General features: G+C 44.3%; 2 protein-coding genes across 2 annotated transcripts; both read left to right on the forward strand.

Annotated features, from left to right (window-relative positions):
* Nucleotides 1-1,971: 1,971 nt before the first annotated feature.
* LOC311055426 (microfibril-associated glycoprotein 4-like) lies at nucleotides 1,972-3,014 on the forward strand. The gene has a single exon (XM_084071618.1). The coding sequence runs from the start codon at nucleotides 2,054-2,056 to the stop codon at nucleotides 2,768-2,770; it is 717 nt and encodes a 238-aa protein (XP_083927744.1). The 5' UTR covers nucleotides 1,972-2,053; the 3' UTR covers nucleotides 2,771-3,014.
* Nucleotides 3,015-8,539: 5,525 nt separating this feature from the next.
* Nucleotides 8,540-16,981, forward strand: LOC311055437 (uncharacterized protein). Its single transcript, XM_084071628.1, has 6 exons — nucleotides 8,540-8,546; nucleotides 9,293-9,325; nucleotides 10,371-10,571; nucleotides 12,983-13,059; nucleotides 14,056-14,099; nucleotides 16,346-16,981. Exons 3-6 carry the CDS (start codon nucleotides 10,379-10,381, stop codon nucleotides 16,410-16,412), a joined length of 381 nt encoding a protein of 126 aa, XP_083927754.1. The 5' UTR covers nucleotides 8,540-8,546; nucleotides 9,293-9,325; nucleotides 10,371-10,378; the 3' UTR covers nucleotides 16,413-16,981.
* The last annotated feature ends 500 nt before the right edge of the window (nucleotides 16,982-17,481 follow it).

Genomic DNA, 17,481 nt, shown 5'->3' on the forward strand with positions numbered 1-17,481 from the left:
AAGTTTGCAAAAAATAAAATGTAATTCCCCCTCTGTCTCTATCTATCAACTGAACATCATGTTGAATAGCCAGTCTGTCAAGAGAGAGAACTTGATCTGTGTGAGCCATGATTGACAGTAGAATGTTGAGGAGGTTGCGTGACAAGGAAACAAATACATTTGCCAAAAGTTGCATCTTGTTCCACGTGTGAATATCCATCATTCCATCAAGTTGAATATCTAGTTTTGGATAGACAATTAGACATGCAACACTCATGTGCACACAAGCACCATAACAACACATATTTACAGTGTGTGTGTGTGTGTGTGTGTGTGTGTGTGTGTGCGTGCGCGCGCGCGTGCGTGCGTGCGCGCGCGCGTGCGTGCGTGTGTGTGTGTGTGTGTAGTACCTAATCCTGTGTCTTCAGGACAGCCTGGTGACAGGAAGGCTCAGTGCTTTTTCAACAGTCATGATAGGCAGTGAAATATGATGTCACTGTTGTCGGGCAGAAAATGCTTGACTCCATATTCCATAGACAATAACTTTTTATGTTTTTGCGTATATTAACGCCCTACTTGATCATACTCAGCGTGATATAACTATGAGAGTGACGACACTGGGCGAGGGTGTATGTTGTTGCTTGACCCCAAACACCCGATGACCCCAGGCTACAACACTGATGACACGTCCCAGGTGCATCCATGTGATGTTTTCTTTATAACCATTTAAACCCTACTGTATATACTTGGTTGACCGGAGTTCCCCAGGGGTCTGTACTTGTATCTTTGCTGAAAAATAGTCGATTTACAAACTCACAACGAGTCACAATGCAACGTGATGAGCTGTCAATCCTGGTTCCTGTCAGTCTACAGGAATCCTCTGTCAGTTCACATTCCAAACACAGCAGCTAGTTTCCAGTAAGGAAGTTCATTAAATATATTAAACATGTTGTGTTGCCAGGAACTATTAACCCTTTAAGACTTGAGGTTGATTCTACAAATGCCTTCTGAATCAGTATAGTTCTCAAACGTGTTCGTGCCAAGGACCCCCACAATTATATGTATTTGGACGCGGACCCCCCATCTGAAAATGTTTTTTACCAGGGACCCCCAGAAGAGAAGATTTGTGTTAAAAAAATATATATAAAAATTTCAAAAATGTTCAATAATAGCAGATATACAGGCTCACAGCGTGGCACGAAGTGACGCGCTGTGAGCTTGTATATCTGCTATTTTGTATTAGCCAAAGATAAAATCGTTCAAATGACACAGATGCTTATCCGGTTTTAACAAGTTGAAGGATGTTTTTCTTTTCACCAAGCTCATTTTCAAAATAAATTCACATAATGCATAATCGTGCATAGCTTTATTACTGAGAGACTGTTTAAACAGAATCCTAGGCAGACGGTCATGCATTGTTGCATTTTTATGTTTATTCAGAACATATTTAATAATAATAATAATAATGCAGTCCACACACATTTGTGGTATTTGTCACTAGATATATTGTAAAACAGTATCTGCATTTAACCCTAGGGGGCAGTGTCTTGGGGAGCAGTTGGGGGTCAAGTGTCTTGCTCAGGGACAATTCAACATATTGCTGGGGCCTGGAATTGAACCTGAGACCTATGGGTTCCAAGGCGATAAAAGGAACCCAAGGCGATAAAATCATTCTCTAATCATTCAACTATGGCCGCACCTTGTGCCGCGCATGCTTTGAATGATACGGTTGGTTGGTGTGTGTGTGTGTGTGTGTGTGTGTGTGTGTGTGTGTGTGTGTGTGTGTGTGTGTGTGTGTGTGTGTGTGTGTGTGTGTGTGTGTGTGTGTGTGTGTGTGTGTGTACGCGTGTGTGTCTATTGGCAAATGGCAGCCACAATGCTCAGACTGGTCTGGTGGCGGATTACTTTTAGCTATCGTACGATCTCTTCAGTATCAACACGTCATCATTCTTAACTATAAAAGAAGGGTCTCAAACTCAGACTGCATTGAACCTTCTACTGGAGCTGAACACACACTCAACACACTCAGACGTCCTTTAATCTGAACTACAAGGTGCGACTTAAAGACTTCAAGATGATACTTGTCGTTGCAATTCTGTTTCTGGCTGTAACAGTCCACTCTGCTCCTCGTTGTGATCTCGGCCTGGTTCTGGACTGTGACGAAATCTACAAAAGGCCTGTCCCCACAGAGAGTGGTGTGTACACCATCTACCCCAGTAATTTACCTGCGAAGGTCTACTGTGACATGCACACCGATGGAGGGAAGTGGACAATCATCCAGAGAAGAGTGGACGGCTCTGTGAACTTCTACAGACCCTGGGCAGAGTACCAAGCTGGGTTTGGAGACGCATCAGGCGAGTACTGGCTGGGACTGGAGAACATGCATCTCCTTACCAAGAACAAAAAGTATCAGCTGAGGGTGGACATGGAAGACTTTGAGGGAAACACAGCGTTTGCCTCTTACTCCTCTTTCTCTGTGGGTTCTGAGGCTGATGGCTACAAGCTGCATGTTGCTGGCTTCAAGAATGGAGGAGCAGGAGACTCACTGACCCCACGCTCCCATGGAATGAAATTCTCAACCTTTGACAAAGATCAGGACACGTCGAGATTGAACTGTGCAAGTCAGTTTTACGGTGCATTTTGGCACAAGGCCTGTTTCTATGCTAGTCCCAATGGTGTTTACCTTTGGGGAAAGACGGCTCATTATGGAACAGGTGTAATCTGGTACCACTGGAAGGGTGATAAATACTCCCTGAAGGCTGTAGCGATGAAGATCAGACGTGTTCATTAAACATGTTTAGGTTTGCATGCATGTATTTTTGAAAAGCACAGCCGTGGTGTAAAAGGCATGATGCAATATTTACTCTTTTTCATAGTTTTAATTTTTTCTCTCTTTGGGACTCTGTTTAATCCTAAACTCATACAATAGATATCTGTATTGTATCACATATTATTACAGTGGTGACCTGTCAGGGCTTTTAAATGAATACATAATCCAAGATGTTGTAAACATCGTTATGAATAAAGAGATGCATGCAAAGACAAAGCAAGGTGTATTGTGTAATGCTTTACTTAAAGGTTGGGTCAATAATTCATTATAATGATATTTACAATGCATTATAAGGCTTCCTACACTCATTATACATGTTTATAATGATACATAACAACTTATAACAAGGTGTATGAAGTATTTTCAGTGTTGGTCAAATTACATTATGCTTAGAAGAACAGCATATTATAACTACCATACTTTTGTATTGTAGCTTATTTTATAAGTATATAGAGGGTCTAAGTGTTCTCTATCGTATCGAGACTATCTCTCCACCCAACATATTTCATATGTATGGGGAATGACCCCACCTCGCATAGAACGTGGATATTTCTTTAAGACACACCAGTCCTACTGGCACGCCCAGCCCTATATAAGGCCCGGCTGTGCGTGATTGCACTGATTTTTTGATCTCCACCAAGCAGTCAAGAGCGTGGTCTTAGGAGCAGAAAACATTAACAACAGTATCTTTGTAAAACAATATATTATTATCACATTTTTAGTAGAGACTACTCACGGGTTGGCAGCCGCTGAAATCCACTGCAAGGTGCAGTCAGAGAGCCGGTGTCAAGGCGCTCCTCTCGGGGTTGCTGTCACCGCTCGTGTGTAGTCCAAACAAACAAAGTAAGTAAGTGTGCAGTCACTAATAGCCTGCTATACGGCGTATCACCGGCTAGGTCGGTTCACGCGTTCGTGGCGGAGTCTCGTCAGTGGGAACACTTGACGGGGCGCGCTGGTGGTCTGATTAAACACACTTAAAACAGCCATTATACCCGCTATACGGCGTATTACCGGCGAGGCCGGTTCACGCGTTCGTGGCGGAGTCTCGTCAGTGGGAACACTTGACGGGGCGCGCTGGTGGTCTGTTTGTAAACATAACAAACGGGGCAGCCATTATACCCGCTATACGGCGCATTACCGGCGAGGCCGGTTCACGCGCTCGTGGCGGAGTCTCGTCAGTGGGAACACTTGACGGGGCGCGCTGGTGGTCTGCCAAAATATATCCTGGGTGGCCATTATAGCCCGCTATACGGCGTATTACCGATCGTGTCGGTTCACGCGTTCGTGGCGGAGTTCTGTCTGTGGAGCTGGTGGCAGTGGCACTAGGCAGAACACGCTGGTTGGCCAGGGGTCCCCTGGACAGTCATTGCGCGCTATACAGTGTATCGCCGACTGTGTCGGTTTACGCGGCTGTGGCGTAGTTTCGCTGGTGATACCAGCGGAGAGCATTCATACTGCCGGGGGCCAAGCGGGGCGCACCATATATGGTGTGTTGTACGGCGGAGCCGGCTACACATAGGTGCGACTCTGCATTGTGGCAAATTGCTCAATTCCTATAAATCCCTATTCTAAGCACGGCCAAACAGAAGTATATATATATATATATGTATGTGTAGATATATATGTATATACATTTACTTATATACATATATACATATAGATATATTTCTTTATAAATAAATAAATAAAGAGGCTGGAGATGGCGACAGCAGGCGGCTTCTCTTGTGCTGCATGTGGGGTGCGTATGCCCCCGGAGGATGGCCATGACCAGTGTGCGCCCTGCCTGGGACCTGGCCACGCCATAGCAGCTCGTAAGGATCCCGCCTCCTGTATGAATTGCTTCATTTTACCAGCTAGGGCTAGGGAGGCTAGGTGCCTATTGTTTGGAGGACAAAAGCCAGCCGTGCCCACTCCAGCCCGGCAGACTAAGCGTCCCAGGGAGACAGAGCTGGGGGAGCCAAGCTCGGGCTATGCCCCCCCCCAGTTACTCGCCCTGCCTGGTGTAGGTTGGTCGGAAGAGGCTGACGAAGACGACGAGGATGAGGAGATTGATGTCGTATCAGTCCTAGATGAGGAGGCCATTCCCTCTGCCCAGCCACAGGATACAGAGGATGAAGAGGGCGATGAGCGCACTCCGTTGTCCCCCATCATTCAGGGTCTGGTAGAAAGGGCATCGAGGACCCTGGGGATCGTTACCTCAGCAGAAGTCTCTGCCCCCTCCCTCTTCGACGACATCGGGGAGGCTGCAGCACCTCCCTTCTCAGTGCCTATCCTTGAAGATTTCGAGAGGTTGATCCGGGGGCAGTGGGCTGACCCCTCCCGGCCCTTCCGCCTCTCCAAAGAGGGCAGGCTACTTGCTGCTACCAAGGATGGGGGGAACATCGGTTGTGACCGGCTGCCCCCTGTGGACAGGACCTTGGCCGCATTGATCTTGCCCTCAAAATCTATTCTGGGCGTGGCAGGTGCCCCCAGTAAGAACTGTAGGGTGATGGAGGCCTTACTGGCCAAGATGCACGGAGCCATGGCGGTCCAGACGCGGCTAGCTAACACAGGGGCTATTCTGTCACTATACCAGCGCCAGCTCACACGGCGCTTGGGGGACGAGAATAGCCCCGACCTTATTGAAGAGCTACAGCAACTAGCAGGCATACTCCCCAAGCTGTTCAAAGAACAGGCAGCGGCAGCGGGCAAGGCGCTGGCTGCTCTCTGGTCGGTGAGGCGCCATCTGCTGCTGTCCCAGTCCAGGCTGCAGCAGGAGGACCGAGCCTGTCTGATGAAGCTGCCCGTTGAGCCATCGGCCATGTTTGGCGAAGGAGCCAGTGTCTTGCTGCAACGGGCTCAGGAAGCCCGTAGATGTGCACAGGAAGTCTCCGGTTCCTTCGGCCGCCGCAGGGGTGTGCGTAGGACACCAGCGGCTGCGGGCAGGGAGCAGGATGGGAACCCTCAGGGGCTCTCGGACGACCTGAGGACTATATTGGATGCCTCTAGGCAGAGTAGTCGGAGGCGCGGCGGTCGGCGTGGTGGCAGAGCTCGGGGCAGAGGCCCCCGAGGGACGTCGCCTTCGTCCTGACGCCAGCAGGAATCCGGCTCTCCCCCTTGTCCCCTCAGCCCGTCACAGAGCCTGTCACCCCTTTCCCAGGAAGCAGGGACTTCGGCTCTGGGCCTGGACCCTGAGAGGGCCGGCCTTCTGGCAATGGGTCTGCCACACACGGTGGTGCGAACCCTGCAAGGGGCAAGAGCTCCATCTACAAGGGCCATATACTCATACAGATGGGGGCTATTTGAGCTATGGTGTCGGGAGCACCAAGCAGACCCACTCTTGTGTGGGTCACGAGAGATCCTGCTTTTCCTGCAGGATCAGTTGGACAAAGGAAAAGCTTTTTCAACCCTTAGGGGTATGGTGGCTGCCATCAAGGCTGCCCGTGTAGGGGAGTGCAGGCTTTCTGCAGAATGCTGTAACCTGGTTACACTCTTCCTGAAGGGCGCCCGGAGACTCAGAGCTCGGGCTAGGGCCCCACTGGTTCCACCTTGGGACTTGGGATTGGTCCTGGAGGCTCTACAACAAGCCCCCTTCGAACCCCTGGAGTCAGCGAGTCTAAAATGGCTGTCACTCAAGACAGCATTCTTGTTGGCGGTCACGTCGGCAAAAAGAATAGGGGAGTTGCAAGCTCTGTCAGTCCATGAGGAGCTTTGCAGGTTTAGGCCAGACGATGGAGGAGTAGTGTTACGTCCCAACCCGGCCTTTCTCCCCAAAGTAATCTCAGAGGCACATCTCAACCAGGTGATCGAGCTCGGTCCTCTCTTTGACATACAGACAGATGGAGTACGGGGACAGAATCGGTCCCCTCTCTGCCCTGTTAGGGCACTGGAGTCATACATCAGGGCCACACGTGCCCACAGAGTAACGGACCAGCTCTTCGTGTGCTTTAAGCAGGAGTGCATGGGTAGACCGCTGTCGAAGGCCAGACTGTCCCACTGGATCACAGAAGTGATCCAGCAGGCATACACGCAGGCAGGAGTACCAGTGCCGCTTGGTGTGCGGGCACACTCCACCCGTGGGATGGCGGCCTCCTGGGCTCTATGGAATGGTGCGTCGCTGTCAGAGATCTGCACAGCAGCAACATGGTCGACTCCATCGACATTCACCCGGTTCTACCGGCTGAACGTGGCGGCATCCGCTCCCTTTGGGGAGTCGGTCTTGCGTACGGCTCAGCGGTAGGTGTCACTGTCACCTTCACCAGTCAAGTCGGCCTTGCGTCTGGCGGGCCGGCTTGAGCGGCCCTTCACCCCTGTGGTCACTGGCCTTAGCGTCTTGCGGGGCCGGGCTCTGGGTAGCGCCTTGCGCCCGGGCATTTAGCGGCGGATGGCGTCTGGCTGTCCTGCCGCCCCAGGGGTTGTACATATTTTCAGTTGTACATACTTGTAAATATTCTACATTGTACATACTTGTACATATTATAAATTGTACATAGTTGTAAATATTTTAAAATTGTACATAGTTGTAAATATTGTAAAATTGTACATAGTTGTAAATATTTTAAAATTGTACATAGTTGTAAATATTTTAAAATTGTACATACTGGTACTGTACATGTTGTAAACAACACGGTCTCACTCCGAAAACGTAGCCGGTTGCCTTTTTGTCAGAACCCCGCGACGGAGCCGAATGCCGTCGCTGGACGCCAGCGACGTAATTATGTGCCTTCCACGGTCACTCATAGACATTCATTGAGGTCCAAAGACGACACATTGCGCCGTCACAGGCGGGCCATTGATAATGCATTGGCATTTCAAAACGTGCGCTAAGAAGCTTGTTTGAAATGCACCAGACCACACGCCACCACCCACAAAAACCTGTAAATATTCTGAGTATTTACATACTAGTTTGGTCATTTTTCGATGAGTATTTGTTGAGAACGACACTTTTATTTAACTTTTGTATACCCGTGACGTCACGTCAGATTACTTCCGTATGACTTGATTGACAGTAGTAAAGATCCGATCAAAACTATTTATTTTAATCTAATAGATCTATATAAATGATCTGCTTGTCCACTAATCAATTATTCTGGCACTTAAATGCCTAATGTATGAACAATTCTAGCAATAAATAATTATTTGTAATTTCTTGATTCCTAGCACTCATAAAATCCCGCCTACTGCATCCGGATGTTCACCACGTCCACATACATGAAAACAAACATAACGTTTCCGTATCCGTTCTGAACCGGAAATGTGGTTATAGGCACATTTCACGTTCTGTAAAGGTTCTGGCCTTCTTTTAAAGCTTTTTGAAACAAATAGCAGCAGTCTTTTGCAGTCGCTTAGGAACAAATAGCAGCATTTATTTTTTCTCAAAACGATTTCATGTTTTTTGTAACATTTAGGACGTAAACAATCATATTGAGGGGCAGTTGTGCAGCAAAAACGTCATTACCAGCGTTGCCAGATTCTGTGAGAGAAACAAGCAACCACTGGTCTAGGAAAACAAGCCCAAAAGAAGCAACTATGGGCCACATGACTCATGAGCACTTCAAACATATACGTCAGCTGCTTGAAAATAGCAGATCTACAAGCTCACAACGTGTCGTGATGCGACGCGTTGTGAGCTTGTAGATCTGCTATTTTCAAATTCATTTTTGGGGGAAATTATAATAAGCATACCTGGCAACACTGGTATGCATATGTGCGTCTATGCCTCCCATGATGCATTGCATTGTTTTTCAACTACATCGCGGTAAGTGAAGTCTTGTTACTTTTTCATTTATTTAATAGAAATACATGTTAAATCTGCACCCCCACCACCACTAAATCATAGAACCACAACACAGGGTTGTTGCTAACATGTTAGGGTGTGTACAGTAGCAAGTTGGTTGGTCTGTATAAGTTTAAAACTGTTTTACAGTGGACATATCCCTAAGCTAACAAGCCATAACAAACAAACACAACAACATGAGCTCGGCTATTTGTGTGTGTCCCTCTTCATTTGTGTTTAGTTATGTATTCTATATGCCATGTTTGTTTGCACAACACTAAAGGCAAAACGAAATGTAATCATTGTTTGTGTTTCCCATTCTGAGTGTACAAATGGATGTTTTATTATGAATAGAATACAAAAGGATCCTATTGAGCCATAGTGCTTTCTTGTGGTTTAAGGGTTTGGCCATTTTTCATATACCCTGTGCTAAGTTTGTTTATAAACAAGCTACGTGCTTAACTGAGCTATCCAGTTTAGTAGACCTTGTATTGCGAATTTGTACTTCCATGTACTGTTATGTACTGCCATGTACTGTTCTCATGTCTTACTAAATAAAGTACATCAATCAATCAATCAATCAATCAATCAATAAAGACCAAGAGATCCTGAATATCAGTGCTTATATTGTTTAGTTACAGAACTGTAAGGGTCCATTTGGTGGCCACTGGAATATTTGATCTTAAGTATTATGCATTTATATCTTCATTTCCCTCCCCCCTTTACAGGTTTCTTTCTTTGTCATTCATCACCTTGTTCCAGTGAGTACCAACAACTTAAAACACAATAACACAACCACACATCTTTAACTCACAGCAAATACATGACAGAAATTGGAATAATGTGTGTTCAGTGTTGGACAAACTAAACAAATGTAGCACTCTATTCTACTAAGTTATTCTTTATTAAAGCTCTCTTACAAAATAAGTAGCTACACTTCTATTTGACTCTGAGTGATTGAATGAAACACAGAAATGTAAATGCTACAAATGGATGCACGTGGATAATTCTCTATGAATACCAACTGTACTCAACTCATTTGGTGTGCTGTTGAAGATGTATTGATGTAGCTTTTGTCAACCTGGTGAAGAAAATAGATAGAAACTTGAAAGCTACATCATTCTGAAAATAGTTGTAAAGGTTTTGAATGCCAGACTCTCACTTACATATGTTTTTAATTAAAACATTTGAGTACTTTATCCACCACTGGTTCTACACACCCTGCTTTCAAGTTTAGTCCCATTGTCATACAAAGTGTTTTGTTTTGTGCAGCCATTGTTCTGCAACCTGTTAAGTACTGGGAGCTGATGGTACTGTAGGTGTTGCACGCTATATGAGCAAATCAAATAACAGCATTTATTTTAATTTTATTTATTATTATTTTCTAATCAAACTGATCCCAATCCTGTTTTTTGTTTTGATCCAGATTTGAGTAGGTTTTCCTGATCTCATCAGATATCAGAGTGCTCCCAATCCTGTTTTTTGGTTTTGAACTACCCAAAATCCAATCTAGATAGGGATTAAAAGTTTTTAACTTAATGAGAATTAACACTTTACCCAATTTTATTGTAGGGTTTTATCTTAAATAGCTGATCTAAAAGCTCACAACACATTGCTATGCAACATGTTGTGAGCTTGACGATCTGCTATTTCTGAATAGCAAATTAATATAATTTGGGGTCCTTGACATTAAACATTTACGGTGCCACAGCCAGAAGAGTGTATTTGGTTCCTTCTGTACATTCTTACAATTATTATGAATAAATACATTGTGTAAAATTCTGGTTATTTTCTTTGTCTCAACAGTTCCAAAAATGACACGACCGAAGAAAAAGACATGTCCCAAATGCCAAGCCAATATGGAGGCCAGGAGGATGTCCTGTGGGACATGTTATTCTCTCCAATCAAAACCAGCAGTGGCTGCCAAAGTACTCAAGTATGGCCCAGAGTGGGCCAAAAGAATTGTTAAAGACAAGAATGTGTCTCGCCAAGTGGACAATATGTGCAGTAAGTAAAACTATACGTAGATCCTTCTAAAAAACATGTAAAAGTTGTAAGAAAATATATATTTTTACCTTGATGATTATTATATCAATACAGCTCATGAATAAATCTCAAAATATTAGAATATTACATAAGACCAATCATATAAACAATTTATAATATAGAAATATCAACCATCTTCAAGGTATGTTAATTTATGGACTCAATACAGTATTTTTAGGTTGGCTCAGACAGGGTGCCTTTTTTCCATGTGAATAATCGCATCCTGTGTGCAGTGGCCTTTATAGTGTCCCCCCCCCCCAGCTGTCAGCTTATTACATGGTCTTAGCTAGGTAGGTAGGTACTTTATTCTTCCCCGAGGGGAAAGGCAGCTCTCATAGAGACATCAATAAAAACACATTAGATGAAACAAAAAAAATGAATAATAAATAAATATGCATCTAAGCATCGTCAACCTACAATATTAAGAAGACAGACCAAACACTACTCAAGAGTCCGATGGCTTGCATCCCACATCCCCCATCCTAATCAGCCTGATCAAGCCAACCAGATGAGGACTTGTACAGTCTTATTGCTGCAGGCAGAAAATATCTCCTATAGCGCTCCTTCTTGCAGCTTGGGACTGACTGTTACATGTAACAGTCTGTTGCTGAAGGAGCTTTTCTGCCCTGCCACAGTAGTAGGGAAGGAGAGGGATTGTCCATGATGGCCACAGTATCCAAAGTGGTACCGAGGACAGAACCAGCTTGATTCAGCCTCCTGCTGTCGCCTTCCTTGATACTACCCCTCCAACATACCGCCGCATACAGTACTGCGCTGGCCACTACTGATTGATAGAACATGTTCAGCAGAGTCCTACACACCAAAGGAGCTGAGCCACCTCAGGGAGCTGAGCCACCTCAGGAAGTAAATCTGCCCCCCGCCCTTCTTGTATAGGACATCTGTGTTCCCAGTACAGTCAAGTTTATTGTCCAATTGCATGCCCAGATGCTCTGGACTACCTCCACATCTCCCTCGATGGAAATGGGAGACAATGGGGGAGCCACCATCTTCCTAAAATGCACCACCATCTGCTTTATTTGGCAATTTTAGTAACAGGTGGTTCTGTTTGCACCACCTGACAAAGCTGTTCACCAGTCCTCTGTACTCCATCTCTTAACCTCTACTGACACATGCCACAATAGCTGAATCATATTCTGCATATTTCTGCAAAGGACAAGTTGCTGGACTTATATACTTGGCTGTCCTGTATATTGCTATTCTGTGTTAAATGTTTGTTTTTATGTGAATATAAATGAATGTGTTAGTGTCATCCACATTGGCTTTTAAATGTTTTTATTTTATTTGTTTTTGTGAGCTTGCAGATCTGGTATTTTCTGCATCCAAGTATGTCATATGTTGTAGTATAAATGAGGCTTTTAAGAGTTTCAGAAATGAATGACTTAGACGTGTTCCCAGAGAACATATAGGTTATCCCGGTCTGAATGGGTTGTGTACATTCATTGAAATTAGCCAAACTATAATTATTGTCAGCGAAGATTTGTAGTGTAGAGTGGCAACAGGAGGGGGCCTAGTATAGAGCACTTTGGAATCAACTAAGTATAGGTTTTAAGTGGTTAGGCACTTAAACCCTATATACTTTGTTGACTGGAGTCCCCCATGGATTTGTACTTGTTCCCTTTACACCCAATCACTACAGCATCACTAAAGACACATAGATTTGGCTAATTTGCCCAATTTTTGTCCACAGCTAGGCGTTTATCTTGTGCTGCTTGTTGTGACTCTGGCATAGTTGTACAACTTAACAGCATTACCCCACATTGTCATTGTTTTATAGTAAGACATTATGATGTCACGTGAAGGCTTGACCAATCATGGAGACACCTAGCCTGGGATCCAGCCTGATTCGCTACGTTCGGCGGACTTTTTTCTCTCTCTCCGCTTATCAGTCTGGAATGCCTCCTATCTCCAAGGGAGGCGGGACATGACAAACGTTTCGAGTCGTGCCGTGGCTTCTGATTGGTCTGTGGTGCGGGGCGGGACAAAAAAAACAGTGGGATCGTTGTGATTCGTCATTCGTTTGAACAACATCCAATCAGCAACGACGTTGCCTAACGTAACATATGTAGTTCCAGTGTAGTTCTGCAAAACGAGTCAATGGGGTGCGTTCCAGACTGAGAAGCGAAGAGAGAAAAAAAAGTCCGCCGAACGTAGCGAAGCAGGCTGGATACCAGGCTAGGAGACACCACCCTTTTCCCCTCTGATGGGCTATGGGCATAAACAGCCCCTCTCTGATTGGCTATGGGCATAAACACAGATGCATAGAGATTCAGAAAATGTATAGATAGATGTAAAATACTGCTGACATTTACAAAGCATCATGGCTTAATGAACTTGTCTTTTCATCCTTCAAGTTTACAAGAAATGTTCCCAGATGAAAAGGTCCCAGGTCTACCCATATAAGGAGATAACAGGGAGAAGGACAAATGAGGTAAAAAAATATAGAACCCTATCTGTCTGTGTGTGTCTCTCTCTCTCTCTCTCTACACACACACACACACACACACACACACACACACACACACACACACACACACACACACACACACACACACACACACACACACACACACACACACACACACACACACACACACACACAGGCTACATACACACACATAGGGGACATTTCTGTTTGGTCGATTATTGCTCTATTGTAACAAAGGTTCTTGGCAATAACTGTTATACCGTTGGGACGCATGTTTATTTACTATTTAAATGGTTCCCCATTTGTAGTGAAGATGCAATTATGGGATGAGCATTTATGGGTTGTGGCCACTAAAAATGTGACAAATCAGTCAGGGGGTCAGGGTTCCTACAAGGGTTTATTAAAACAACCCACTGTTCCAGTAAGTTAACTTCACGTCACCAGGCTTTCTGCTTTTCAATAGTGTGAGGAACTGTGAGGTCATTTTACTGCTCAGTGCTCAGATCCTGTTCAGACTACTTTAACCAGTAATTTGCACAAACCAGTTCTACACAAAGAGAGGCCGTTTCTGTACCCGCTCTAGACTCCAAAAAGTCCTGATGCTATCGCACATCACAATGGTTTGATGTGCAGATGGCGATTTAATAGACATCGTCCAAGGCTAATAGTCTCACAGTGTATAGATAAAGGAAGCAGGGAGAGTATTGGAGCAAAGGTCTGACCTGCCCAGGAATCAACCTGGGGACTCAGTGTCAGGCGGTAGTATTTCCCATAACCACTTGGCTGTCGGCCCCACAGAACCATGTTAATTTGTATATTTGTCTTAAGGCTGATCATGACTGAGACAAGCAAAGGTACTAAAAATAATGGTATACCTTACCCAGTGATTTCTTATACTGTGTGTGTGTGTGTGTGTGTGTGTGTGTGTGTGTGTGTGTGTGTGTGTGTGTGTGTGTGTGTGTGTGTGTGTGTGTGTGTGTGTGTGTGTGTGTTTTTTAGGGCAACAAAGAAGTGTTGGTGCATTGGGCGCCTTGTCCTGCATGGTAAGACATTTTTGATATTATTCAATTGACACTATTTGCCCTACCAGAGGCAGTTGTTTCTGGTTGATCCCACAATTCTTTCTTCCCTCTCAAATTTGCCTTACTATTTAGGAAGGTTACACCTCATCTGTGTGGTGTTGCAGACCTGCCGATGGCCCACATTTTCACATCAAAGTACGCTGGTACAACGTGTCCAGTTAAAGTAGGCAAAATGAAAAGCTGACGACCTAACTTCCAGGTGCTTTTATCTCTCTCCCTCACTCTCTGCTGTGTGCAGCTGTGTGCTGTTCAGCGTAGAGCTTAAGATCTCAGCCCGAGGCCGACGGGTCTGCGCGGCGAGGGCTGGGCCGGGCCCAATTGGTCACGTATTTGTCGGGCATTGGGTTGGGTCACTTTTTGCCAGATCTGAAAGGTATGGCCTACACGAGCCTTTGTCACCATTTTGTCCATACATGGTATGTCTGGTTGTGGTTATGTTTCTTCTGCATGAATAAATAGGCACAGACTACATGGTATGTCTGGTTGTGGTTAGGTTTCTTTGTCGGGTTGTGGTTAGGTTTCATCTGCATGAATAAATAGGCACAGACTACTCATGACATCACTATTATGTTACAAGTATAAATACAGATGGTATATATAAAACGTAAGACAAATATTTCAATTAGACCTTCAATGTCAAATATCCTGAAATATCGATCAATTACATTTTATTATCCATAAATTAGGGTTCCCCCTATCAGTATATCGAACAAAGTTCGATTCATTTAGCAAACCTTGCCGATGGAGTCCATTAAGAGGAAGAGGAAAAGAGAGATAGAACAGGGTACCTCCTTGACTGATGTTGATGTTGATTTGGTCTACCTCCCTAACGTCAAGGAAAAGCACCTTGATTTCTCTGAGATGAAAGGCGAAAGACGGAAAGACGAAAGTGAGGGAGACTTCACTTTCGTCTTGAGGGAGACTTTCGTCTCCCTCACTAACGAAAAGCACCTTATGTGAAGTCCGGCTTAGGTCTGGCAGAACCAGGTCTCCTGGTCTTGTTTTTATCAGGCAGGCAAGCGCAGCGCGGTATCATGATGTCTCTGTGACTATGTAAGCTGCGCTCATAACTGTGGCTGTGAGTTATGAGCTACTTGATACAGTTGAGCATGTGTGACTGTGTGTGCTGTGGCGCAACAGTTGAGCGTGTGTGTATGTGGTGGTGGCCGCTGTGGCGTCTGCATGCATGCAGTGCCCAAGTGGAGCGGAGGACATTGTTGAAACCATCCACGGTCACTTTTGTATATCCTAATAATATTATAGACGTGTGAACTTTGTAGCTATAATAGCCTGTACACCTGTTGCCTGATTTAGCGGCGGCCGTCAGCCGTGTTCTCCAGCGAGGCTCCGATGTTTATTGTTCCTTAATTAGGACGGTGCTTGCTACAAGCTGGGTTTTTGTTTATATATAAAGACAGTTGGAAAAGGGTAGAATGACTCTGTTCTTCGAATCACCAATATGTAATGACAAAAATATAAGGCTGCATGCAACAATTATACTTCTTTAGAATGTCAGGCTTCGGGCTGTGTTGGGCTCCAATTGTCAATTATGTATCGTTTCTGTCGGGCTGGGTTGGGCTGGGCTCACATATTTAGGCCCGATTAAAGCTCTAGCTCAGCGTATGGGCTTGATTGGCAGCTGCAGTCCACCGGCCTCAGCAGTTGAATTGGAAGCTTCTGTGTAATTTGCTTGTACAGCTTGAATGTACAGGAAGGTTACAAAATTCACATTGTTGGATTCTAGTAATTAATGACTGTTAGTCGACTAATGTTGTTAATGACTTCTCTTTCAGACTTCAGATATGGACTGTCTGTCACCAGTACTAGAGTAAATTGTTTTATGAGGAACTAATCTAAATTCACATCAGTCAAAATCAAAATAATGAAATTACCAGAAGTGGAATGTTGGCCGCTATGCTTCTTGTCTTATCTTTTTTACATGTAGGCATTAGGCAATAGACATACATGTGCATTAGGGCTGCATGATACTGATGCAAACACTTTTTCCCCTCGACACCAAATCTCGTCACCAAAAATTGATAATCTACAAACTCACGTCACGTCTCAGTGCGAGGCATTGTGAGGTTGTAGATCTTCTCTTAGAATGTTTCAGGTGGTTAATATAAAAATAAAAGGTGTCCCAGTGCCCCTTTTGAAGACCCATGGGATAAATGAATTTCTCTAAATAATGTATTTATACTTTACAGTGACAAAATCTGGGAAGACACATGGGAACCAGCCAAGAAGTTTCCAGAGGACAGGGCCAACCAGTAACCTCACGCCTAAAGGGTACGGTCCGATGAAAGTATGGCTGCCAGCTGATAACCCTCCCCGTATCCGCCTTCGTCTCACCCGATTGGACAGAGGTGGAAAACCAGCATCTACGCCATACTTTGAAACCACTACATCTCAGAGGACAATATTGTACTTTTACTTTGTGTTAATATTTATTTTGGAGATTTTGTTTATTATTAGAAAACATACATTAACCACTTCAGCCTTATTTCGGCCATTTGAAAATAGTCGATCTACAAGCTCACAATGGGTTGCGATGCGACACATTGTGATCTGTCTTGTAGATCTGCTATTTTCATATTACATTTGGAAACTTGAAATGGGACATTCTGCAAGATGAGCACTTTTAGTTTTGGAATACTTTGGAATACATGCCAATGCTTTTGCACTATTACTCAAGTCACATTTAACAGAGTATATTTCTACATTGCTGTATTGATTCTTTTACTTAAGTGAAACGTGAGTTCTTCCACTGCCTATTTTGTTCTGTGCAATATGTTTTCTTTGTTTCTTTCTTTGGTGTCATTAAAAGCCTTTTGCACTTTGAATGTTGTTTCTTCCAAGATGTCAATCTATACCAATCAACAGTGATATTAACTGTCTTTTGTCAATGAATGAATGTATCCTAGATATACTGGATATGAGCCAGATACTGTATGTAGGCAATACAGTGTCAGCTGCAGATAGACTATACAACTGTATGGACAGTTGTTTATTCAGACTCATTATCCAAGAAAACATATGTTTTACAAAATGAAATGAAGGTGATGCAAGGAGATACACACTTTTGATAATACATCATTTGCCAACCATGGAAACAATGAGAATTTAAAGCCATACACCCAATAACTTAATGGTTCAGACAATGATGATAGTTATCTATAAGAGGCTATGCATCATATGCCACTCATCTAGACTGTGGCAAAACAAAGCATCATGAAGCTGGAGTTTGGAAGCGCTTGTTTGGAAAATCCTCCTAACTCCTCACTCCTACTGACTCCTCATACCCTCTTTTGTGTGTAGACTGCTAGCCATGCATGAAAATCAA

This window comes from Gymnoscopelus microlampas, assembly GCF_963454915.1.
Source record: "Gymnoscopelus microlampas genome assembly, chromosome: 11".
Classification (NCBI taxonomy): Eukaryota; Metazoa; Chordata; class Actinopteri; order Myctophiformes; family Myctophidae; genus Gymnoscopelus; species Gymnoscopelus microlampas.

Excerpts from the sequence above, each read along its gene's own strand:
- LOC311055426 (XM_084071618.1), top strand. The coding sequence starts at position 2,054 with ATGATACTTGTCGTTGCAATTCTGTTTCTGGCTGTAACAGTCCACTCT.
- LOC311055437 (XM_084071628.1), top strand. The coding sequence starts at position 10,379 with ATGACACGACCGAAGAAAAAGACATGTCCCAAATGCCAAGCCAATATG. Across the intron at positions 13,060-14,055 it reads CAGGGAGAAGGACAAATGAG|GGCAACAAAGAAGTGTTGGT; the intron begins GTAAAAAAATAT and ends TGTGTTTTTTAG. Across the intron at positions 14,100-16,345 it reads TGGGCGCCTTGTCCTGCATG|TGACAAAATCTGGGAAGACA; the intron begins GTAAGACATTTT and ends TATACTTTACAG.